Below are 26,125 nucleotides of genomic sequence, written 5' to 3'. Positions count from 1 at the left end.
CCTACAAAGGCTGTGCACGCCCTTGTCTTCTCATTGCATGTGGCGCTTCCGTGTTGGTGCGCTACTGAAGTTAATATGTGCGCTCGCACAATAATGTGGAACCACTGGATCATGTCAACTACATGTGACCAGGACCAAAGTGAGAGGCAAAAGAAGACCTGAATAGGTGTGAATGAAGAACAAAAAAAAATTGGAGGAATCAATTGGCACAGCCCATCCACAGGGTGAGGCTGTACGCAACCACATTGGCAGCAGAGGCCGAAGGCTGACCTTGAACTTAAAATAACATGATCACTCAATAACATGATTGTCTATTGATATTAATTCAGTCCCTGTGCATTTATGGTTCAGTATCCTCTGTTAATTGAAAGTTACTGTGACTAATTTAATGGATCCTGGCACACTGACCGTGTCTTTAAGGCTGAAATGTAGTGGTGGCATGCAAGGTACTTCAGCGGAGTCCATGACGGCACCTTATTTGCCATGCTGGTTTTGTGGTTGCTCGCCCTTCTTGAGGGAACTTGGCCTCTTGCAGCACGGAGCAGGCTAGCCACATACCCCAGCATGGCCACAACTGCGAGCGATAGGCACAGCACTCCTTAACCTGCCTGAATGAACGCTTTCCACTCACTGGTGACTCGGAGCTTACCTCTGGGTAAATGTTGGCGTCACGGTCCCATTTCAGCAAGTTCATGTAGCCTTGATTCAGGACCACTGCTGGGTTCGCCCCTGCTGGACGGTTGCCGTGAGATGGCGAGACAGAATTGACAGTTTCTTCAGTTGCTGCCTTCAGCCATGCGGTCGTGTGTTCCAAAGTGTCTGAGAAATGGGAGAAGGAAGAAGGTAACAATTGGTGTGAAAACTACTGAGACATTGGCTCAGTCGATAAAGGCAACTGAGCCATATAGACCAAAAGGTCCCTGCTTTGATTCCTGAAGAAGAGTTAGCTCATTTCAGCCAGCGTGGTCGTGGTGTGTACGCACTGATGCCCAGTCCTCTCCTGGGATTCAGCTGCCTCGGCTCTATGCTCTGGAATTCCCTCCCTAAACCTCTCCACCTCTCTCTTCTCCTTTAAGACGCTCCTTAAAGCCTACCTCTTTGACCAAGCTTTTGCTCACCTCATCCTAAAATCTCATGTGGTTTGGTGTCAGATTTTGTCTGATAATCGCTCCTATGAAGTGCCTTGTGATGTTTTACTATGTAAATGGTGCTATATAAATGCAAATGTTTTTTTTGTTGTATGAGCTTAACACATCCGTATAACATTCTTGTGTTATTTTGCTGGAGGTGTTGACTCCTTTAAAATAAATGGGATAACACCTGCACTAAATAACAGACAGAGGAATGTCCTACAAACATGCTAAGTACTACCGACAGTAATTGAGACTTTTGTGTGAATCTGTCTTCACAAAGGAGGACACAAATAACCTCCCAGAGATGCTGGGGAACATAGGGTCTGATGAAAGGGAGGAACTGAAAGAAATCAGTATTTGTAGGGAAATGGTGTTAGGGAAAATTGATGGGACTGAAGGCCGATAAATCCCCAGGGCCTGATAATCTACATCCTAGGGTACTTAAGGAAGTGGCCCTAGAAATAGTAGATGCATTGCTGGTCATCTTCCAGAACTCGATAGACTCTGGAACAGTACCCATGGATTGGAGGGTAGCTAATGTTACCCCACTATTCAAAAAAGGTGGTAGAGAAAAAGCGGGGAATTATAGACCGGTAAGCCTGACATCGGTAGTGGGGAAAATGCTAGAGTCCATTATAAAAGATGTAATAGCAGAGCACTTGGAAAGCAGTGACAGGATCGGACAAAGTCAACATGGATTTACAAAAGGTAAATCATGCTTGACTAATCTACTGGAATTTTTTGAGGATGTAACTGGTAAAATAGATAAGGGAGAACCAGTGGATGTGGTGTATTTGGACTTTCAGAAGGCTTTCGATAAGGTCCCGCATAAGAGATTAGCGTGCAAAATTAAGGCACATGGGATTGGGGGCAAGGTATTGACTTGGATAGAGAACTGGTTGGCGGACAGAAAGCAAAGAGTTGGAATAAACGGGTCGTTTTCCGAGTGGCAGGCAGTGACTAGTGGGGTACCGCAAGGATTGGTCCTAGGACCCCAGCTGTTCACAATATATATTAATGATCTGGACGAGGGAATTGGATGTAATATCTCCAAATTTGCAGACGACACAAAGCTGGGTGGGAGGGTATGCTGTGAGGAGGATGTCGTGAAACTCCAGTACGATTTGGACAGGTTGGGAGATTGGGCAGAAACATGGCAAATGCACTACAATGTGGATGAATGTGAGGTTATCCACTTTGGTGGCAAAAACAGGAAGGCAGATTATTTTTTGAATGGCAATAGATTGGGAGAAGGGGAAGTGCAAAGAGACCTGGGTGTTCTTGTGCACCAGTCGCTGAAGGTAAGCATGCAGGTGCAGCAGGCGGTTAAGAAGGCAAATGGTATGTTGGCCTTCGTAGCAAGAGGGTTCGAGTACAGGAACAAGGATGTCTTGCTGCAGTTGTACAGGGCCTTGGTGAGACCGCACCTTGAGTATTGTGTGCAGTTTTGGTCGCCTTATCTGAGGAAGGACGTTCTTGCCATGGAAGGAGTGCAGCGAAGATTCACCAGGCTGATACCTGGAATGGCAGGAATGACGTATGAGGAGCGATTGTGTCGATTGGGCTTATACTCACTGGAGTTTAGAAGATTGAGAGGGGATCTCATCGAAACCTATAAAATTCTGTCACGCCTGGACAGACTAGATGCAGGAAGGATATTTCTGATGGCCGGGGAGTCCAGAACCAGGGGTCATAGTCTAAGGATAAGGGTTAAGCCATTTAGGACTGAAATGAGGAGGAATTTCTTCACCCAGAGAGTGGTGAACCTGTGAAATTCTTTGCCACAGAGGGCGGTGGAGGCCAGTTCATTAAATATATTCAAGAAGGAGTTGGATATATTTCTTAAGGCTAAAGGGATCAAGGGATATGGGGAGAAGGCAGGGACAGGGTACTGAATTTGGATGATCAGCCATGATCTCACTGAATGGCGGAGCAGGCTCGAAGGGCCGAATGGCCTACTCCTACTCCTATCTTCTATGTTTCCATGTTTCTATCTGTAGCTACATGTTCTCACTTTAGCTGCCTCTACTGCGTAAATACTACCTTAGGTTTCAACCAAAGGTCAGTAAGCTGTGCGCCGTTTCCAATTTCTCTGCAGTCTTTAGGAAGCTGCCTCAGCCGCTGGTCTGGCTCGCGACGGACCACGGGGGTTTCCCCCTCTGCGATTCCTTGCATGCCGACTCTCAAGCTCGGGTTGGGCTGACTGGAGTGAAATTCAGCGCAGGTCAAACACTTCCAACGGGGAGGAAGAAATTGAAGGGAGTCGCCCTTCAGCAACCAGTTTGAGTGAAAGAGGCATCGGGGAAGGCTGCCAAAGGTGGAACGAGGTGTGCGTGTTATATGTGGCTTGGTGAGACCAACAAAAGAGATTTTATCTGAGGCTGGAAATGCACAATTTTCTGCAGCCTGTGTTATGCCACAAATGCGTTAGATCGTGGATAAGGTGTATTCAAGGGAAGCAGTCATGAAGATTGTGTGAGCGTGGAGGCTTCACACTCTAGACTGGGCCTTACTGTTTGGGTCACATGGGCTTAAATTGTTCTTGACCCTCTGGACTAAAATCATTGTTAGGATTCATGACTTCAGTTCACCCTTCTTATGCCCATGCCAGCATGTGGAAAGCGGGATAGAGTCTCGGCACCTCCAGTATATATACTGGAGTAAACCCACTGGCATCTTAGTGTGAGAAGAGAAACACTTTCATTTTTGAACATGTGTACTTTTGTCACATCCTAGCTGCAGGTAATATCTTGAACAATTTTAAAGCCGTGGTGTCCTTGGGAAAAAAAACGTAACAATGCAATGTTGGTCAGGGTTCAATTTCCTTTTTTAGGTGGTGAGTGGGGGGAATGTTGGAATTGAACTGAAGGTCATGAATGCAAATAATGATTTTAGTCTAGAGGGCCAAGAACAATTTCAGCCCATGTGAACCAAGCTTTAAGGCCCAGTTTAGATTGTGAAGCCTCACACATGACATTTATGACTACTTCCCTTGATGCCCTTTGTTTTATTTATTTTGGAGGTGGATTCATAGCAAATTTAAAAGCTGCATTTTCTGAACTGTGCTCAGTCTATTCTTAAACATCCACAAAACAATTGCATTTAACTCTTCTTTGGGGGAGGGAGGAATCACTCTGGCTGCAAGATATGCAGCAACATTGTAAATGCATTCAGAAATAACACGTTAACAATTTAGCTACCAGAGCAATTCTTCCCTCCACCCCACCCCACCCCTCAACATCTCTGCAGTCTCCCTTCATTTTAAGCACATCAACTCTTGCTTCCCAGTTCTCTGGCCATTCTCTGCATTAACTCTCATTAGTTCCTGCAGTTTATCTTCTCACCGGCTCCGTGCCAGAACAGGCCGAGCGATGACCATTTCACTGAGTTGCTTACTGAGCTGTTTGTTGAGGAACTCCTGGAACTTGCTGCGCTCGTACTGGATGGATTGTTGTTGTAGGTGTGGCTTCAAGGTCTTAATGGTGAAGTTCACCATGTCGATCTTCATCAGGTCAAGTACGCGGAAGATCTCCCTGTAGAGAAGGCAAAGCTAGACCGATTAGAGATTTCATTCCTCTCTTGACGATATAGGCTGTTTTACTCTGATATGGTGAGTATGTGGAGAAAGCAAAGCAACCCGTGAGATGTGTCAGTAGGTGATCTCCTGAACATATTTAAAAGTGAATGCACGGAACAAACAGAAGAGGCCACAGGTGGTTTGTTATGAAGTTTGACTGTCAAAGTTTAATATACATCAGCAGTGTAAAAGGTAATTACAAGGCTCTGACATAATCAATTAATTTAGATGGCTTATACAGCGAATAATGCATATCTAGGAGTGATAATCCCACTGATGGATTCGATGACTTTATAAATGGTGTGGGTATACATTGAGTGGTTTATAATCATCATCATCTGAAGAGCTGACCCAGAAGGATTGCAGCTGGAAATAGTAGAATAAAAACAGTAGAACCAGAGGACATGGCTTGGGGCTTGAAGGGGGCTTGGTAACATTGGCCCCGGTACTTACTGGGGTGAGTTTTGTGAGGGGAGGAGCTTTGGTCCGAAGTCTGAGTCTCCCCGTACGCTGTGCAGGTTTGACTCCACAGCGCGCTACTTTTTTCCCCAGCAGGTTCCCCGCCCGGAAGCCAGACTGATTGACAGGCTTGGCTCCCTGTCGGGTGGGAAACGCTCTAAAGGAGGACTCAGCCCAAGAGCAGGTAGGAGGCCTGCAGCTGGGTTAGTGGGAGCGTGGGGTGGGGGGGGAGGTGGGGGGAAGGGGGGGGAGCTCTGGATCTTGTGGGGGCGGAGAAATCTGATGTCTGCGGGAGTCTGATCGCGGAAGCAGGACGGGGAAGGGGGGTTGTTGGGGGGGGGGGGGGGGTGGGGTGTCAATCTGTGGAACAGGCTCCCTAAGGAGATGGTGGAAGCAAATAGTATTGATTCATTCAAATGCAAATTAGAGAGATTTCTTTCAGATAATATTTTGGGATACAGTATGTGAGCAATTTGAGACATGGCATATGGTAATTGTGGCATATTCAGGAGGAACAGGTGACTTTGGACCTATGGTCCCCAAAGCTCTCCACCACTGAGGACTATCTCACCTCATGTCTGGGTTTGCTATCGAGATTAATTGCTATGATTCGTCAACAACCCATTATCATTGTATCATGCGACTACCAGGATGGTATCTGGGCCTGTTGGGCTGAATGGCCTGTGTCTGTGCTGTAAATACTTTGTAACAGATGGGCCCTGGTCTTTTTTTGTGTAGCAATTCCTACGTTCCTCATGAAATTGTTCCTTTGGTACTGGGGAAAATTCTAGAATCGATTATTAAGGACAAGCTGGATGAACATTTGGAGAGATATGAACAACTTGGCGAGAGCAAGCACAGATTTACAAAGTGGAAGTCACGCCTGACAAATTTAACAGAATTTTGTGATAAAATAACTAAAGATGTAGATGGGGTGACAGGTTTGATGTGGTTTACTTGGCTTTTAGGTGAAGTTTTTGATAAGGTTTTTCCATGCAGAACTAGTTAGGAAAATAAACAGGCCCAGTATTTGCAAGCATAAGATGAATCACATTGTGGCTGAGCGTTAGGAAACAAAAGGTCTGAGTAAATAGCAAGGATTGTGGGTGAAGGAATTTGATGCGTGTGGTCTTGCAGGGCTTGGTAATGGAACCAATACTCTTCAACATTTTCAGAAATGATGGGTGCAAAGACATCAGTTAGTGATACAAAATAAGCAGAGGGATTGCAAGATTAATGGGAAAACACTGACAAAAACAAATCAGGAAAGCCAATGCCTGGCTCCCGTCAAGAAAACAAATGAATGCTGGATTGTATTAAAAGAGAAATGAACATAGATCAAAGGAGGTTACACTACCTCAGTAACTTCTAATTCAAAAAGTTATCCATTATTTGGGTACATCTCACAAATACTATCTTTGTGAATAGTTGCAGGAGTATTGCTCCAGATTTCATTTGACTCATGTGGGACAGTAACAACAACTTGCATTTATATAGCGCCTTTAACGTAATAAAACATCCCAAGGCACTTCACAGGAGCATTGTCATAAATCTCATCATCGAGAAACTACCTATGAAATAACACTGGACGGCCAGCTGGTGGCGCCGTCCAAGGAGTATAAATACTCGGGCATTGGTCCCAGCTTGCTAGGGACATTTTGTAAAGACAAGGAGCTAGTGGATACAACTAGACTTCCATGTTCTGAAACAAGTGCGTAGTGAGTTTTATTACGTCAAGCATCATCATACAAAATTTGACACCGAGCCACGTAAAGACCGAGTTAGGTTTTAAGGAGCGTCTTAAAGGAGACACAGAGATAGAGAGGCTTAGGGAGGGAATTCAAGAGCTTACAATATCATAGCCTCACACACCCTCCCCTCTCCAAACATACCTGAAGAGTGATACAGTCTCTGTGAGGGCTTTCAGTTTCTTAATCTCTTCATCCCTGACTGGCGCACACAGATGTCCCATCATGCCTATGATGAAGCCGGCTAATCGCTGGATATCCAGTGCATCGTGCTTGGCTTGCTGCTGGATCAGCTCCATGTCCAGCACCTCATTGATCTGGGTGCGCAAGCGGGTGTGACCAGGAAGCAGGAGAGACAACAGTGACTAAAGAGAATAAAACCAACAATGAGATTCAGTTCAGACCACCAGTTCTACTCCCACCTGACCCATTTACTCTTTTGTTAAATTCAACAACAACTTGTATTTATATAGCGCCTTTAACGTAGTAAAACATCGCAAGGCGCTTCACAGGAGTATTATAAGACAAAATTTGACACCGAGCCACATAAGGAGAAAATTAGGGCAGGTGACCGAAAGCTTGATCAAAGAGGTAGGTTTTAAGGAGCATCTTAAAGGAGGAAAGAGAGGTAGCGAGGCGGGGAGGTTTCGGGAGGGAGTTCCAGAGCTTAGGGCCTAGGCAACAGAAGGCACGGCCACCAAAGGTTGAGCGATTATAATCAGGGATGCTCAAGAGGGCAGAATTAGAGGAGCGCAGATATCTCGGGGGCGGGCGTTGTGGGGCTGAAGGAGATTACAGAGATAGGGAGGGGCGAGGCCACGTAGGGATTTGAAAACAAGAATGAGAATTTTGAAATCGAGGCATTGCTTAACCAGGAGTCATTGTAGGTCAGTGAGCACAGGGGTGATGGGCGAACGGGATTTGGTGTGAGTTAGGACACAGGCAGCCGAGTTTTGGAGGACCTCAAGTTTACGTAAGGTGGAATGTGGGAGGCCGTCCAGGAGTGCGTTGGAATAGTCAAGTCTAGAGGTAACAAAGGCATGGATGAGGGTTTCAGCAGCGGATGAGCAGGGGCAAGGGTGGAGACGGGCGATGTTACGGAGGTGGAAATAGGCAGTCTTCATTTTGCCGCGAATATGTGGTCGGAAGCTCATTTCAGGGTCAAATATGAACATTTCTGCTCATCCAGAACTGGATGTCAGACAAGCAGTCTGACAATTTAGAGACCATGGAGGGGTCGAGAGAAGTGGTGGTGAGGTAGAGCTGCGTGTCGTCAGCGTACATGTGGAAACTGACTCTGTTTTCAGATGATGTCGCCAAGGGGCAACATGTAGATGAGAAATAGGAGGGGCCAAGGATAGATCCTTGGGGGACACCAGAGGTAACGATACGGGAGCCGGAAGAGAAGCCGTTGCAGGTGATTCTCTGGCTACAATTATATAGATAAGAATGGAATCAAGTGAGTGCAGTCCCACCCAGCTGGACGACGGTGGAGAGGCGTTGGAGAAGGATGGAGTGGTCAACCGTGTCAAAGGCAGCACACAAGTCAAGAAGGACAAGGAGGGATAGACCTTTGTCACAGTCACAAAGGATGTCATTAGTGACTTGGATGAGAGCCGTTTCGGTACTGTGACGGGGCGGAAACCTGATTGGAGGGATTCAAACATGGAGTTGCGGGAAAGATGGGCACGGATTTGGGAGGCGACAACACGTTCCAGGGCTTTGGAGAGGAAAGGGAGGTTGGAGATGGGGCGGTAGTTTTCAAGGACTGAGGGGTCAAGGGTTGGTTTTCAAGATATAGAGATCATGGATCCAACTGTGAATATTACACACCTTGTAACAACTTAGCCTGGCAATAACTGTGTGAAGGTCTGGTCTCCTGATTGGATGGTTTATATATTCCACACGTAATATAATGTGGTCATCAAGAACCAAGTGTGTTGTGTGTTTTAAAAGAAATGCATGTCAATTTTATTTTACTGATAAACCTATGTGAAGGGCAAAGGCCCACAGTGCAGGACAACATCCAAATTGAAAACAGCGGGAGAGAAATGAGGATAAAATGAATTAGCCGTGATTAGGTGATGCATGCTTGGATTGTAAGACCTTGTAGATTGTAGAAGGAAGAGAAGACTGCGATTATTGAAGGTAAGAAGTTTTACAGTTTTGAAGTTCTGGGAAAGAATGACTGAGTTGGAAATGGTGTATTTATTGCTTTCCTGAAGATGTGTTGGACAATCTGCCCTGAACATACAAGATTCTGAAGGGGATTGACAGGGTAGATGCTGAGAGCTTGTTTCCCCTGGCTGGAATGTCTAGAACTAGGGGGCATAGTCTCAGGATAAGGGGTAGGCCAAGACTCAAACAAGGAGGAATTTCTTCACTCAGAGGATTGTGAATCTTTGGAATTCTCTGCCCCAGAGGGCTGTGAATGCTGAGTCTTTGAGTATATTCAAGGCTGAGATAGATAGATTTTTGGACTCTAGGGGAATCAAGGGATATGGAGATCGGGCGGGAAAGTGGAGTTGAGGTCGATGATCAGCCATGATCTTATTGAATGGCGGAGCAGGCTCGAGGGGGCGTATGGCTTACTCCTGCTCCTATTTCTTAAGTTCTTATGAATCACAGTCCTTCGATCTTGCCTCAGGTTCCCTCCAGCTATAAGCTGGCTTATCTCATTTGCACGTGCCCAGATACGTGGTATAGATCAACATTACACCATGAAGTATCAAGACATCCCGGACGTGAAATACAGGAAACTTTGTGATATCCGGCACCGACGGGACCGAGCTGTTGCCGATCTATCAAAACTGCCGGACATACAAAGTTAATGTTGAAGCATACGGAGGTTTTCATCTCCGTATCTGACAACAAACACTGTTGCTTAGCAACAGCTTGTAAACAGTCAGCCCGTACCTTGGAAGCGTCTCTGTAGCTTAGCAACAGCTTCAGAGAGACTTTCCAGAGCCCGACTGTTGAAAACAAAGCCACGAGAAGGAAAAAAACCTAACAAAACGGCTCCTGATTTCTGCCGGTAGATCGAGGTTTCCGGACATACAACCTCCGGATAAACCAAAGTTTCCTGTAACTGGACCTGGACTGCCAGAAAAACAGGAGATTATCTACTGGGGCTCAACCTTTACGAAGTATAACGAGAGAGAATAGAAATCCCGGCTGGTGAAATTCATGTATGAATGTTTAACATGATTGTGCCGCATTCCGGTGTGTTCCTTTTATTTTTAACAGGTTAACACCTGGGTGAAAACACTGCAGTACAAGTGCATTAAATGTCCTTCTGCGAGCTTCGCCGATCGGAATTGATATCCTTCTATTCTTTATAAATCTACAGTTGAAAAGGAGAAGACTTCAAATCTGCTTCTGAAACCTTTATTCTTTGCTGTCGTTTCTTTTCAATTCTGTCTGAATCCTTCCAGATAACTTTTATGAAGCTGAATGAATTAGTGGGCTAACACTCAACATCGCCGCCATCTCTGGCTAGAATATTTAGGAGAACGCTGAAATGCATTTGAGGCTCTGTTCAGTCGGTTCAGATCACTTTTTTGTTAATAACAGAGAAAATCTCTTGTAGTTGCTTTGGTAGAAAACATCTGTGGTAGGGCTAGAAAATTCCAGTCGCAAACTATGCTGGCCCACTCAGTTTTCAACTTGGTCAAGGCTGAAATATAAAGCAATTTTCCAGCTTTTAAATGATATTGGTGCAATTATCTCTCCCTCACCATTCCTCTCGCAGATCCGAACATAAGAACATAAGAAATAGGAGCAGGAGTCGGCCATTCGAGCCTGCTCCGCCATTCAATGAGATCATGGCTGATCTTCTGCCTCAACTCCATTCACCGGCCCTATCGCCATATCCCTTGATGCCCTTACTAGTCAGAAATCTATCGACTTCTGTTTTGAATATACCCAATGACTGAGCCTCCACAGCCCTCTGGGGTAGAGAATTCCAAAGATTCACCACCCTCTGTGTGAAGAAATTTCTTCTCATCTCAGTCCTGAATGGCCTACCCTTTATCCTGAGGCTGTGGCCCCTGGTTCTAGACTCCCCAGCCAAGGGAATCATTCTCCCAGCATCCACCCTATCAAGCCCTGTAATAATTTTGTATGCTTCAATGAGATCCCCTCTCATTCTTCTGAATTCAAGAGAATACAGGCCTAGTTTACTCAGTCTCTTCTCATACGACAGTCCCGCCATCCCAGGAATCAATCTTGTGAACCTTCATTGCACTCCCTCTATGGCAAGTATATCCTTCCTTAGGTAAGGAGACCAAAATTGTGCACAGTACTCCAGGTGTGGTCTCACCAAGGCCCTATATAATTGGAGTAAGACTTCTTTACTCCTGTACTCAAATCCTCTTGTAATGAAGGCCAGCATACCATTTGCCTTCCTAATGGCTTGCTGCACCTGCACATTCACTTTCAGTGACTCATGTACAAGGACACCCAGGTCCCTTTGAGCATATGCATTCCCCAATCTTTCACCATTTAGGAAATATTCTGCCTTTCCGTTTTTTCTATCAAAGTGGATAACTTCACATTTATCCACATTATATTCCATCTGCCATGTTCTCGCCCACTCACTGAGCCTGTTGAGATCCCCTTGAAGCCTCTTCACATCCTCTTCGCAACTGACACTGCCATCTAGCTTTGTATCATCAGCAAATTTGGAAATGTTACATTTAGTCCCCTCATCCAAATCATTGATGTAGATTGTGAATAGCTGGGGCCCAAGCACCGATCCTTGCGGTACCCCACTAGTCACAGCCTGCCATCCTGAAAAAGACCCGTTTATCCCTACTCTTTGTTTTCTGTCTGTTAACTAATTCTCAATCCATGCTAGTATATTACCAATTCCATGTGCCCTAATTTTGTTCACCAACCTCTTGTGTGGGACTTTATCGAAGGCCTTCTGAAAATCCAAATACACCACATCTACTGGTTCTCCTGTCTACTCCACTAGTTACATCCTCAAAGAACTCCAATAGGTTTGTCAAACAGGATTTCCTTTCATAAATCCATGTTGACTCTGCTCAGTCTTACTATTGGTTTCTAAGTGCCCAGTTATTGCATCCTTTATAATAGATTCCAGCATTTTCCCAACTACTGATGTGAGGCTAACAGATCTGTAGTTCCCCGTTTTCTCTCTCCCTCCTTTCTTAAATAGCGGAGTTACATTTGCTATCCTCCAATCTGCAGGAACCATTCCAGAATCTATAGAATTTTCAATGAGATCCCCTCTCATTCTTCTGAATTCAATGCGTCCACTATCCCAATGGCCACCTCTTTCAAAACCCTAGGATGTAGGTCATCCGGTCCTTGGGATTTATCGACTTTTAGTCCCATTAATTTTGCTAGTACTGTTTTTTTACTAATAATTTCTTTAAGTTCCTCATTCTCGTCACACCCTTGGTTTTCTCGTATTTCTGAGAGGTTTTTGTGTCTTCCTCCGTAAAGACAGAAAAAGTATTTCTTTAATTTCTCTGCCATTTCCTCATTCCCCATTATAAATTCTCCAGTCTCTGACTGTAAAGGACCTACATTTACCTTCGCCAGTCTTTTCCTTTTCACATACCTACAGAAGCTTTTACAATCCGTTTTTATATTTTTCGCTAGTTTGTGCTCATATTCCATTTTCCCTTTATCAATTTCTTGGTCCCCCTTTGCTGATTTCTAAAAAATCCCAATCCTCAGGCTGACTGCTTTTTCTGGCAACTTTATAAGCTTCCTCCTTTGACTTAATACTAGCTTTAATTTCTTTTGTTAGCCATGGTTGGATCACTTTTCCTTTTGGGTTTTTATGCCCTAGAGGAATATATGTTTGTTGCAAATTATGCATTATTTCCTTGAATGTTAGCCATTATATGTCCACTTTCATATCTTTTAGTGTAGTCTCCCAATCTACCATGGCCAACTTGTCCCTCATACCCTTGTAGTTTCCTCTGTTTAGATTGAAGACCTTAGTTTCAGATTGGACTACATCACTCTCAAACTTAATGTAAAATGCAATCATATTATGGTCACTTGTCCCTAAAGGCCCCTTTACCACAAGATTATTGATTAGCCCTTTCTCATTACACAGTACCAGATCCAGAATAGCCTGTTCCCTTGTTGGTTCCCCACATGCTGATCCAGGAAACCATCTCGCATTCATTCCAAGAATTCATCCTCCACACCATTAGTGGTCATTTGATTTGCCCGGTCAATATGTAGATTAAAGTCCCCCATGATTACCGTATTGCCCTTGTTACATGCACTTCTAATCTCTTGATTGATACTGTGCCCTACATTACCACAACTGTTTGGTGGCCTATACACAACTCCCACCAATGTTTTCCGCCCTTTGCTGTTTCTTAGCTCCACCCAAACTGATTCCAGTTCTACATCACGATCTGCTAAGCCAAGATCTTTTATCTCTACCGTACCGATCTCATCCCTTATTAACAGCGCTACGCCACCTCCTTTTCCTTTTTGTCTGTCCTTCCTAAATGTTGAGTACCATGTCTCTGTAATGGCAATTACATCATACCCATTTACTTCTATTAGTGCCATTAATTCATCCACCTTGTTGCGAATGCTACGTGCATTTAGATAAAGTGCCTTCAGCTTTGCCTGTTTAATATTTTTCTGCACTTTGACCTTCTTTACTTTTGGCCTTTGTTTCTGCTCCCTACTAGTTTTGCTGACTGCTTTTCTAACTTGCAATTCCAGCTTTGTTTCTCTCTGTTCTGGACCCACACTTAGGTTCCCAGCCCCCTGACAAGCTTGTTTAAATCCTTCCCAATAGCACTAGCAAACCCCCCTGCGAGGATGTTGGTCCCGTTTCTGCCGAGGTGTAACCTGTCCAGCTTGAACAGGTCCCACCTTCCCCAGAATCAGTCCCAATGCCTCAGGAATTTAAATCCCTCCCTCCTACACCATCTCTCCAGCCACGCATTCATCTGGTCTATTCTCCTATTTCTGCTCACTAGCACGTGGCACTGGGAGTAATCCTGAGATTACTACCTTTGAGGTCCTGCTTTTTAATTTATTTCCTAGTTCCCTTCAGAGTGTTGCTCTTTCTATCCCCTTTGATAAATTCCTTTCCTATATTAGAATCTGTATGTAGTGCTTTTCCAGGGTAACTTCCTCTGGACTCATCACAGGCCTTGGAGTTTGGGCGGGAGGGTTGACCCGCTGTCCTGCCGTAAGATGGGAAGATCGGCAGAACCCACAGAGAAACAGCTCAAAGGGCGGAAAACTCAGTTGTTCCCACTTTTCTGGTGGTTCCTCTGCGAAGTTACGGCAGGAGATCAGGACAGACCCCAGCTGAAATTCAGAGCCAGAGTTTCTGGAGAGTGAAGAGTTAATTTAGTGGCTTATGAAATATTCCGAATTGCCAAGACGTGAGCAACTTTTGAAATATTTTCTAACCCTAGTGTAAGGGTAAACATGGATTTGGCAGTTTTGCTGCTAATGTCACCAATTTGGCACAGCTCTGAAGGGTTTATAAAGTCACTCTATGGTACAGACTGACTCACTGACAGATGAACAGCGAATGTGAATGATGCTGTAATGTTGTAAACCAATGCCTTAAAGTTTCGGTGATAAATTCCAAACTGCCTTGCCCAAGGAAGAGAATTGAGATCTGGGCCAATTAACTTAGCACAAGTTTAATTTGGTCCAGTCCAGTCTGAAGTGGACCTCAGCCCATCTCTGGCCCTCACCTCTTTAACTTCCTGCAGCAGTTTGATGGCCTGGGAGTACTGGGGTGGCGTCTCGTTTAACTGGGCCTGCAGGCTATCCCAGAAGGCTTTGTGCATAATCTCCTTCACTCTTCTTTCCAAACTGTGAAAGAAATGGACAGATGTTTAATGGAGAATTTCCCTGTGACCGTACCTCAAGAAAGAGATGCATGATACAGCACAGAAGGAGGCCCTTCGGCCCACTGTGCCTGTGCCGGCTCTTTGGTAGAGCTATCCAATTAGTCCCACCTCCCTGCTTTCCCATAGTCCTGTAAATCTTTTCCCCTTCAAGTACTTATCCAATTCCTTTTTGAAAATTACTACTGAATCTGCTTCCACCACCCTCGGGCAGTGCATCTCAGATCACAACAATTAGCTGTGTAATTTTTTTTCCCTCATGTCGCCTCTGGTTCTTTTGCCAATCACCTTAAATGTGTGTCCTCTGGTTACTGACCCTTCTGCCACTGGAAACAGTTTCTCCTTATTTACTCTATCAAAACCCTTCATGATTTTGAACACCTCTATCAAATTTCCTCTTAACCTTCTCAGCTCTGAGGAGAACAACTCCAGCTTCTCCACATAACTGAAGTCCCTCATCCCTGGTACCATTCCAGTAAATCTCCTCTGCACCGCCTCTAAGGCCTTGACATCTTCCTAAAGTGTGGTGCCCAGAATTGAACACAATACTCCAGCTGAGGCCTAACCAGTGTTTTATAAAGGTTTAGCATAACTTCCTTGCTTTTATACTCTATGCAATGTTCCCATTAATTTCTTTGGGGGGGGGGGGTGAGCAGGCCCTTTAAGGGGCTGCAAGGCCCATTCAAAATACCGCGCATGCATGGTTTTTCCTACTGAAAAGCTGGTGAGACGGCTGTGCGGGAGGTCCAGAGCGCTGCATAGCAGCGCAGCTTAAAAGGAACATTGACTCTATGTCTCTATTAATAAAGCCAAGGATCCCATATGCTTTTTTTAACAGCCTTCTCAACTTGTCTCGCCACCTCAAAGTCTCTCTGTTCCTGCACCCCCTTTAAAATTGTACCATTTCGTTTATATTGCCTCTCCTCATTCTTCCTTCCAAAATGAAATACTTCACAATTCTTTGCATTAAATTTCATCTGCCACATGTCTGCCCATTTTACCAGTCTGTCTATGTGTCCTGAAGTCTGTTACTATCTTGGACCTGTGGGAGAGCAGCAGCGCGACCGGCGGCACTTAAAACCGGCGGGTTCAGCAGAGGCGAGGTCAGAGAGCTTGGACCTGTGGGAGAGCAGCAGCGCGACCAGCGGCACTTAAAACCGGCGGGTTCAGCAGAGGCGAGGTCAGAGAGCTTGGACCTGTGGGAGAGCAGCAGCGCGACCGGCGGCACTTAAAACCGGCGGGTTCAGCAGAGGCGAGGTCAGAGAGCTTGGACCTGTGGGAGAGCAGCAGCGCGACCGGCGGCACTTAAAACCGGCGGGTTCAGCAGAGGCGAGGTCAGAGAGCTTGGACCTGTGGGAGAGCAGCAGCGCGACCGGCGGCACTTAAAACTGGCGGGTTCAGCAGAGGCGAGGTCAGAGAGCTTGGACCTATGGGAGAGCAGCAGCGCGACCGGCGGCACTTAAAACCGGCGGGTTCAGCAGAGGCGAGGTCAGAGAGCTTGGACCTGTGGGAGAGCAGCAGCGCGACCGGCGGCACTTAAAACCGGCGGGTTCAGCAGAGACCAAATCAACAGCAGAGGAGAGAGGTAAAAAGTAATCAGAGTGTGACGTCACCAGGGAGCAGGTAAGTGATTGGTTGGTGAGTATTTCTCTTTTTTAAACTTAAACTCTGTAGTTTATAGTTACTAGGGTCTTTTCTGGTGTAGCAGGGACTGTTGGTAGACTATACAAGCACCTTAGAGATATTTTTAATTGGTGATAGTAAATTAATTTAAATTAAGTAAAGGGAAGGTCATGCCAGGTGAGCCCAGCCCCGTGATATGCTCCTCTTGCTCTATGTGGGAATTCAGGGACACTGCCGGTGCCCCTGATGACCACGTGTGCCAGAGATGCATCCATCTGCAGCTACTAGCAAACCGCATTGAGGCGCTGGAGCTGCGGGTGGATGGGTTGTTGAGCATTCACGATGCTGAGAGGTTCGTGGATAACACATTTAGTGAGTTGGTCACACCGCAGGGAAGGGCTGCACAGGAAGATAGGAAATGGGTGACCACCAGGAGGAGCAATAGAAGCAGGCAGGTAGTGCAGGAGACCCCTGTGACCATTCCCCTCTCAAACAGGTATGCCGCTTTGGATACTGTTGAGGGGGATGACTCACCAGGGGAAGGCAGCAGCAGCCAACTTCCTGGCACTGGGGGTGCTCCTGCTGCCCAGGAAGGGGGGAAAAAGAGTGGGAGAGCAATAGTGGTAGGGGATTCTATAGTAAGGGGAACAGATAGGCGTTTCTGTGGCCGTAGACGTGAATCCAGGATGGTTTGTTGCCTCCCTGGTGCCAGGGTCAAGGATATCACTGAGCGGCTGCAGGGCATTCTGGAGGGGGAGGGTGAACAGCCAGAGGTCGTGGTCCACATTGGTACCAACGACATAGGTGAAAAGAGGGATGAGGTCCTGCAGCAAGAATTTAGGGAGCTAGGTGAAGGATTAAAGAGCAGGACCTCAAAGGTTGTAATCTCTGGATTACTCCCAGTGCCACGTGCTAGTGAGTATAGGAATGGGAAGATAGAACAGATGAATGCGTGGCTAAAGGGATGGTGCAGGAGGGAGGGCTTTAGTTTCCTGGATCACTGGGTCTGCTTCTGGGAAAGGTGGGACTTGTACAAGTCGGACGGTTTACACCTGAACCAGAGGGGAACCAATATCCTTGTGGGGAGGTTTGCTAGCACTGCTGGGGGGGGGTTTAAACTAACTTGGCAGGGGGATGGGGTACAGAGTGGAGCTATAGCAGGGGGTGATTTACAGCCAAATACAGAGAAAAAAACAAGGCAGAGCAAATATGCGAAGGCAAAAGGGAATATGGCAGGGCTGGAAGGCATTTATTTTAATGCAAGGAGTCTTGCAAATAAGGTGGATGAACTGAAGTTGTTGTTGAACACATGGGAGTACGATATTGTTGCTATCACGGAGACATGGTTGAGGGAGGGTCAGGACTGGCAGCTCAATATTCCGGGGTATAGAATCTTCAGGCGAGACAGAGGGGGGTGTAAAAGGGGAGGGGGTGTTGCAATATTAATTAAGGAGTCAATTACTGCTGTAAGGAGGGATGATATATTAGCGGGTTCCTCTAATGAGGCCATATGGGTAGAACTTAAAAACAAAAAGGGGGCAAGCACTTTGCTGGGAGTGTACTATAGGCCCCCAAACAGTCAGGGGGAGATAGAGGAACAGATATGTAGGCAAATCTCAGAAAAGTGCGAAAATAATAGGGTAATAATAGTGGGGGATTTCAACTTCCCCAATATAAACTGGGATAGTCAGAGTGTGAAAGGCTTAGAGGGTGCAGAATTCTTAAAGTGCATCCAGGAGAGCTTTTTGAGCCAACATGTAGAAAGTCCTACAAGAGAGGGGGCGATACTGGACCTAATTCTGGGGAATGTAGCCGGGCAAGTGGTGGAAGTGTCAGTAGGAGAGCATTTTGGCGATAGTGACCATAACTCGGTGAGATTTAAGGTGGTCATGGAAAAAGACAAAGACGGCCCGGAAATAAGGGTTCTAAATTGGGGGAAGGCCGATTTTAATATGATAAGGCAGGATCTGGCCAAAGTGGACTGGGAGCAGCTACTTATAGGAAAATCCACATCAAGACAGTGGGAGACTTTCAGAAGGGAAATAGAGAGAGTACAACGCCAACATGTTCCTGTAAAGGTCAAGGGTGGGACCAACAAGCAAAAGGAACCTTGGATGACAAGGGATATACAAAAATGCATTAGAAATAAAAGGGGGGCTTTTGGCAGTTACAAAAGACTAAAGACGGAAGAAGCCCTAGAGGTGTATAAAAAGTGCAGGGGCATACTTAAAAAAGAAATTAGGAGGGCGAGGAGGGGCCATGAAATAACACTGGCGAGCAAAATAAAGGAAAATCCTAAGATGTTTTATAAGTATATTAAGGGCAAGAGGATAACCAGGGAAAGGGTAGGGCCCATTAGGGACCAAAGTGGCAATCTGTGTGTAGAGCCAGATGATGTAGGCGGGGTTTTAAATGAATTTTTTGCATCTGTGTTCACTATGGAGAGAGACGATGCAGACATAGAAATCGGGCAAGGGGACTGTGACATACTTGAACATATTAGCATCGAGAGGGAGGAGGTGCTAGCGGTTTTAGCAGGCCAAAAAGTGGATAAATCCCCAGGCCCGGACGAGATGTATCCCAGGCTGCTGTGGGAGGCAAAGGAGGAGATTGCAGGGGCTCTGACACAAATTTTCAGAACCTCCCTGGCCACAGGGGATGTACCAGAGGACTGGAGAACAGCTAATGTAGTACCATTATACAAGAAGGGTAGCAGGGATAAACCAGGGAATTACAGGCCAGTGAGCCTAACATCTGTGGTAGGGAAATTATTGGAAAAAATTCTGAGGGACAAAATTAGTCTCCACTTGGAGAGGCAAGGATTAATCGGGGATAGTCAGCATGGCTTTGTCAAGGGTAAATCATGTCTGACAAATCTGATTGAATTTTTCGAGGGGGTGACTAGGGGGGTGGATGAGGGAAATGCTGTGGATGTGGTTTACATGGACTTCAGTAAAGCTTTTGACAAAGTCCCGCATAGGAGACTGGTCAAGAAGGTAAGAGCCCATGGGATCCAGGGTGCCTTGGCGCGTTGGATCCTAAACTGGCTGAGTGGCAGGAGGCAGAGGGTGATGGTCGAAGGATGCTTTTGTGACTGGAAGCCTGTGTCCAGTGGGGTACCTCAGGGATCGGTGCTGGGTCCCTTGTTGTTTGTGATCTACATAAATGATTTGGATGAGAATGTAAAAGGTATGATCAGTAAGTTCGCAGATGACACGAAAATTGGTGGGGTGGTAAATTGCGAGGAGGAAAGCCTCAGGCTACAGGACGATATAAACGGGTTGGTCAGATGGGCGGAAAAGTGGCAAATGGAATTTAACCCTGAAAAGTGCGAGGTGATGCATTTTGGACGGACAAATAAGGCAAGGGAATACACAATGAGTGGTAGGGCCCTAGGAAGTACAGAGGGTCAGAGGGACCTTGGTGTACATGTACACAGATCTCTGAAGGCAGCGGAACAGGTAGATAAGGTGGTTAAAAAGGCATATGGGATACTTGCCTTCATTAGCCGAGGCATAGAATATAAGAGCAGGGAGGTTATGATGGAGCTGTACAAAACGCTGGTGAGGCCACAGCTGGAGTACTGTGTGCAGTTCTGGTCGCCTCACTATAGGAAGGATGTGATTGCTTTGGAGAGGGTGCAGAGAAGATTCACCAGGATGTTACCTGGGATGGAGCGCCTCAGCTATGAAGAAAGACTAAACAGGCTGGGGTTGTTTTCCTTGGAGCAAAGAAGGCTGAGGGGGGACCTGATTGAGGTGTACAAAATGATGAGGGGCATAGATAGGGTAGATAAAGAGGAACTTTTCCCCTTAGTAGGGGGGTCAATAACAAGGGGGCATAGATTCAGGGTAAGGGGCAGGAGATTTAGAGGGGATTTGAGGAGGAACTTTTTCACCCAGAGGGTGGTTGGAATCTGGAACTCACTGCCTGAAAGGGTGGTCGAGGCAGGAACCCTCACAACATTCAAGAAGCATTTGGATGAGCACTTGAAATGTCATTGCATACAAGGCTATGGACCAAATGCTGGAAAATGGGATTAGACAGGACAGGGGTGGATGGGCGGCGCGGACACGATGGGCCGAAGGGCCTCTTTCTGTGCTGTAAAACTCTATGACTATGACTCTATGACTATCCTCCTCACTGTTTATTACATTTCCGAGTTTCGTGTTATCAGCAAACTTTGACATTATGCCCTGTATACCCAAGTCTAGGTCATTAATATATATCAAAAAGAGCAGTGGTCCCAACACCGACCCCTGGGGGACACCACTGTATACTTCCCTACAGTCTGAAAAACAACGTTCCCCATTACCCTCTGCTTTCTGTCCCTCAGCCAATTTCCTATCCACGCTGCCACTGCCCCTTTAATCCCACGGGCTCCAACTGTGCTCATCAGTCTATTATGTGGTACTTTATCAAACGCCCTTTGAAAGTCCATGTACACAACATCAACCTCACTACCCTCATCAACCCGATCTGTTACTTCATATGTGCAAGAAAGAAAGAATTTCCATTTATATAGCGTCTTATCACACCTTCAGTGCGTCCAAAAAGCACTTGACAGCCAAAGAATTACTTTTTCAAGTGTACTCACCTACTACTAGACAGAGAAGGATTACGTGCATCTTACCTGATGGTTTATTTGTTCAATGCCTCTCATCCATTCCTCTCCATTTATTTATTTCCCACACCTACTTCTCCTAATTTACTTATTTCAGATCCCAGCCAACTATTCCTCTTGCCACTGTGATTTTCTTTGTTTATTTCTACCTGCTCTACGTTTACTTATTTCAAAGCTCAGTCCCTAACTTATTTCCTCTTTCCCACCTCACCCTTCCTACTTATTTTATTCCTTCATTTTGTCACAGCCCTTCTTTAATTTCTTTTGGCACCACGCGAGCCATTCTGTGGTTTTTACATTGAAAAGCCGGCAAGCCTGCCGCGGGGATCCCTAGAGCTCTACGCAGCAGCGTGGCCATGCAGCTTAAAGGGAATGTTGCTCACCACAGTCATCCACCACCAACAAATTACATGGGAGACCCAATCCACTTAACTCCATCGGCAGCACCACATCACCTTGACAAAATGATGGAGCTATTGACGCGGCCAGAGCACCGTGCCGCTGCCCCTGCTCGTATGCTGAGCTGATCTCACCAGACAAAGTGAGGGCAGTCCATTTGCATGTTTCACGTTACTGGGAGTGGCCAGGCTACACTGTCGGGTGTCAGCAGCCAGTAAAGGGCCGCTGGCTGCCCACTGAGCACGAGGCACTTTCCTGGTGTGGTGGGAGGAAGCACCGGGCACATGGCGGAGGAGGCAAGGGGAACCAGGCAAGGAGGGCCGGGGATATTGGAAACAAAGGGCAAGGGTGCCTCAGTTGTTTGTTTTTAATGAAATAGTGGCCACCCTTTCAGCACCTGTTCAAAGTGGACGTTGGGTGGCTGGAGCATTGTTTAGGCACTCCAGCTGCTTCATGGGGGTGGACCATTTAGTCAGGAGCCTAATGAGGTTGTGTGTAGGCTCCCAGCCCTCCTTGTGTTCACAACCTGCATTAGGACATGCTGAGTTGTCGTTTTGAAGCCGATTTTCCAAGGATTTTTAATCACTTACTATACAACAACAGCAACAACTTGTATTTATATTGTTCCTTTAATGTAGTAAAACGTCCCAAGGCGCTTCACAGGAAATTTGACACCGAACCACATAAGATGATATTAGGGCAGATGACCAAAAGCTTGATCAAAGAAGTAGATTTTAAGGAGCGTCTTAAAGGAGGAAAGAGGGCTAGAGAGGCAGAGAGGTTTAGGGAGGGAATTCCAGAGCTGAGGCCTAGACAGCTGAAGGCACGGCCACCAATGGTGGGGCAAAGGAAATCAGGATTGCTCAATCACTCAACCACTCCTATTGTTGCAGGCCAACATATTCTCTGACTTACCATGAGCAGTGCGACAGGAGATTAACTAGAATCTCTCATTGTAAAAACTCTCTATGCACAACTTCCTGTCTGTCACACGCTGTCTAATGCAAATTTTTGTGACATACTTGAGAAAGAAAGTTGTATAGAAGAAAAGGCTCCCTTTGTACAGAAAAACTAGCCACAATGTCGGCAGTCCGTTAACCAACCTACATATGCACTCACCCAGTGTTTACTTATCAATTAGACTTTGTAGCCTTATAGAGAGTTTGCACCTCAGTAGCAGGGTAATACATTAGAAATTACAATTGGGCTAGAACCGAGTAGTGCAGTGGGTTAGACACTGGCCTATTGCTTCAACAGTGAGTGCCACCAAAGATACTATACTGCTGACAGTCAGCCTGATACTGCCTTCACCCAACTCCAAACACGCGTTTCCAGTGGGAGTGGTCATATAGCAATCAGGAATGGGAGCCATGTCTGATTTTTCCAGCCACCACCCACTTTCCTATCTTGGGGGCGCTGAGGCTAACCGTAGCACCCCTACTGTCAACCCCAACTGAGATCAGCCAATTGAGGGTTAACCCGAGACCTTCCTGGTCTGTACGGCTCAGTTGAGAAACTCACTAATCCATCGGGGAGCACGTGATTAATTTAATTGAGAAATTAAAGTCAGTAAGTTAGGCCTTTACCTGTTCTGAGGAGATTCCATCTGCTGGATCTGGAAGTTGCTGTTTATCACTATTTCATGTGCAATGGTCATGTTGGACACACCTCGGGCAGTTTCCAGAATTTCAGTCATAGAGACTAGTTTTGGAGGACTGGCTGTGGAAGGGATACAATACAGACAGCATGTCTTTACTTTCAAAATAACCATGATACAAGTCCCTAAACTTATAATAAAATTACCAAGATGTACATCTCTATAAATCAGAATAAGAAATGGATCCTGTTCAAATTAGGAATTGAACTTTATGCAGCGAATGCCATAAGTCAGTGGCCTAACCCTTGACCCTCCATTCACCATGATACCTCTTCAGCTGTCAATTTGCTCACCCACTCTCTCAACTCCACCTTTACTGTCTCCCATCTGGTCATTCCCGCAGTACGGACCCCATCTTTTCTCAAGTCTAAGGGGTGCAGATTTGAGCGTATCTGGCACACAACCATCCATCGCCAGATCTGGCTGGACGCAACAAGCTCTACCAGGCCTCACAGTTCTCTGCCGAAACCACATAGTAATCCTGGAAGGCAAAGATAAACCCTGGCTTCTTTTCTCCATTACCAAAGCCTCCTCAAACCCCTCTCCCTTGCTATCTCCACCTCTAACCTCCACCTCTAACAACAAATGTGAGGAGGACATGGACTTCTTTGTCACCATGATAGAGACGATCTGTTCAGTTGCCTCTACTGCCCCCTTCCTCCTGATCTCCATGCCAAACTCTCCCTTGCACCCCACCCTGAGCCCTCCCTATTGTAGCCCTAATCCCTCCCGTCTCTCTAGTTTCTCTCCCACATCCTCCCCAAGCTCATTTCCTCCACAAAACCCACCTCTTGCTTCTTTGATAGCATACTCAATAATCTGCTGACCACTTAACTTCCCTTCTTTGCCCCTATGCTAATTGACGTTTTAAGTGATCCCTCTTCCTAGGCACTTCCTCCCTCCCTTTCATCACTCTGCTCTTCTCAAACCTGATCTCCGTGTCGTAATAGCACGCCACATTGTGCATTGACCAACTGAGCCTTCAGGCTCGATTTTACCAGCCCTGAGGAGGCGGGTTTGGAGGCAGGATTGCTGGGAAAATCAAAACCCCACACTTGATCCCTCTGTCCTTGCAAACTACCACCTAATCTCCAACCTCCTGTTCCTCTTCAAAGTGCTCCTGAAAAATGACTTTTGCTAGTTCCATTGGTGCCAGCTGCCCTCCAGTACCTCAACCAAGTGGACATTATTTATGTGTAGGCCTGGACAGTGAATGGCAGTGGCCTATTTTGTTGTGGAGGGCATTGCCGTTGATCCTACCCTTACTTGATGTCCATCCTTGCACACTTCCAACAAGGTCATGGCACTGCAAATCAGGAATGACAAACCTGGCTGATTTATTTTCTCCCCTCCCTATCCCAGGGACACGGAGACCACTACTGTACTAGCTGAGGTCAGCTAACTCATCACAGGCTGGAGCTCAAACCTGATCTCTGTGTCGTAATAGCACGCCACATTGTGCATTGACCAACTGAGCCTTCAGGCTCGATTTTACCAGCCCTGAGGAGGCGGGTTTGGAGGCAGGATTGCTGGGAAAATCAAAAAGAATGGGAGCGGGTCCCGAACCTGCTCCCACCAATCTTCCCGGGAGTCGGGTCCCCGATTTGTGCAGGGACCTGACTCCTAGCGTCGGGAAGAGGATTATAGCCACTTAACTGCCTGTTAACAGGTTGTTAACAGGCAGTTAAGAGGCTTTTCCAATTTTTAGGCTTCTGATGCGGGCTTCCTGACGTCAGGGAATCCCGCCAAGGTTAATGAGGCATGCTGTGGGTCTGTTGTACTGTTGGTGTACAGATGACAGCTGCAGAAGTGGTGTGAAGGATGCAATGGGACACTGGTGAGTATCAGAGGTAAGGAAATGTTGAGAGAGTCATTTTAGATTATTCTGTAGGTGACTAGCTTTGAAGTGTTTGTGTGGCCTCACCTCAATGGGAGAAGTGACAGATCGCTTCTGTACCCTCACCTGCAGCTACCATCTGTTTCATTCTAAGGAGTCATTGGAGAGCCTGGGTGAAAGGGCTCACCTTTATACAGTGATTGTCAGTGTTTGACAGCACCTCAATGCTGTCAAACACTGTCAAATCATCTGTCAAAAATTTCTGGTTCATGTACCTTTAAGAAAATCAGCAGATGAAGCGCCATCAACTGACGTCATCTGACTCCGGCTTTCCCTTAATTGGCCAGAAAGCCCGCAGGGCGGGCTTAACAAGACCAATCAGGGGAAAATAGCGTCTGCGCATCGGACGTTGCTGGGGGCGGGACTAGAACCCGGAAGGCAGCAGTCCCGCCCCCAACTCGTCTCGGTGAGTAAAATCCAGCCCATCGAGTGGACTGGAGTCTGAAAATCCCCTCTAAATGGCCAGGTCAACTCCCAAGAATATTCATTGCCACCCATTCACATTTGGGTTTCATCAAGAAAGCAGTGTTCGGTATCTGTAATTTAAATACTGAGCAGAGACTACTGTCCAGTACACCTATACTGCTTATGTTTTTATCCACTTCCTGCTCATTTCTGTGTGCACAACCCAGAAGTGCAATTTTTTATTAGATTTTGTTTTTTACATTGGGTATTGATGTTAGAGTTGCAGAAGGAGGGGGGCTTGAAGAAAACCAGAGGTATCTGGATGAGAGGATAGTTGACATCTATATGGTGCATTGGGGAATTTGGCCAATCCCTACCCTACCATTTGTTCCATTACTGCATCTTCTTCAACATCCAAGGACACTGGTTGCTCATCTTAAACAGAATAAGCATTAATGTTGCTTTACAGGGAATAGACATCGAATTCTGTTCTAAGTTTTCTTTCTCATCACTTTATGTTTATATTCTGTGGCACCCATCTGTGCACATTCATTGGAAGAATTGAAAGAAGTCCCATCGTATCAAATGGATAACCCTTCCCTTGTTTCCTGGAGTACAGGAAATTATCTTGGGGCAACTAGCAGTTCAACATATTGAAGAGCAAATACCAATACATAGCAACCCTGAGGTGATTACATTCTGTATTATTAGCTGGCCTCATTTATT

At 46.1% G+C, this 26,125-nt stretch overlaps 1 protein-coding gene across 1 annotated transcript in view; it reads right to left on the bottom strand.

Moving 5' to 3' along the window:
* Positions 1-26,125, bottom strand: part of LOC147105288 (T-complex protein 11-like protein 1) — a 52,235-nt gene that overhangs the window by 16,587 nt on the left and 9,523 nt on the right. Inside the window, exons 2-6 of the mRNA XM_086011492.1 lie at positions 23,027-23,159; positions 14,639-14,759; positions 7,062-7,282; positions 4,530-4,666; positions 650-819 (exon numbers count right to left, since the gene is read on the bottom strand). Coding sequence (XP_085867618.1) covers positions 650-819; positions 4,530-4,666; positions 7,062-7,282; positions 14,639-14,759; positions 23,027-23,159 — 782 coding nt within the window. The remainder of the gene's footprint in view (positions 1-649; positions 820-4,529; positions 4,667-7,061; positions 7,283-14,638; positions 14,760-23,026; positions 23,160-26,125) is intronic.

This window comes from Somniosus microcephalus, chromosome 18 (genome assembly GCF_052327205.1).
Source record: "Somniosus microcephalus isolate GS21.2 chromosome 18, FLI_Smic_1.0, whole genome shotgun sequence".
NCBI classification, from domain to species: Eukaryota; Metazoa; Chordata; class Chondrichthyes; order Squaliformes; family Somniosidae; genus Somniosus; species Somniosus microcephalus.
Note: the sequence above shows the minus strand (reverse complement) of the source record. Positions and strands in the feature narration are given on the sequence as shown.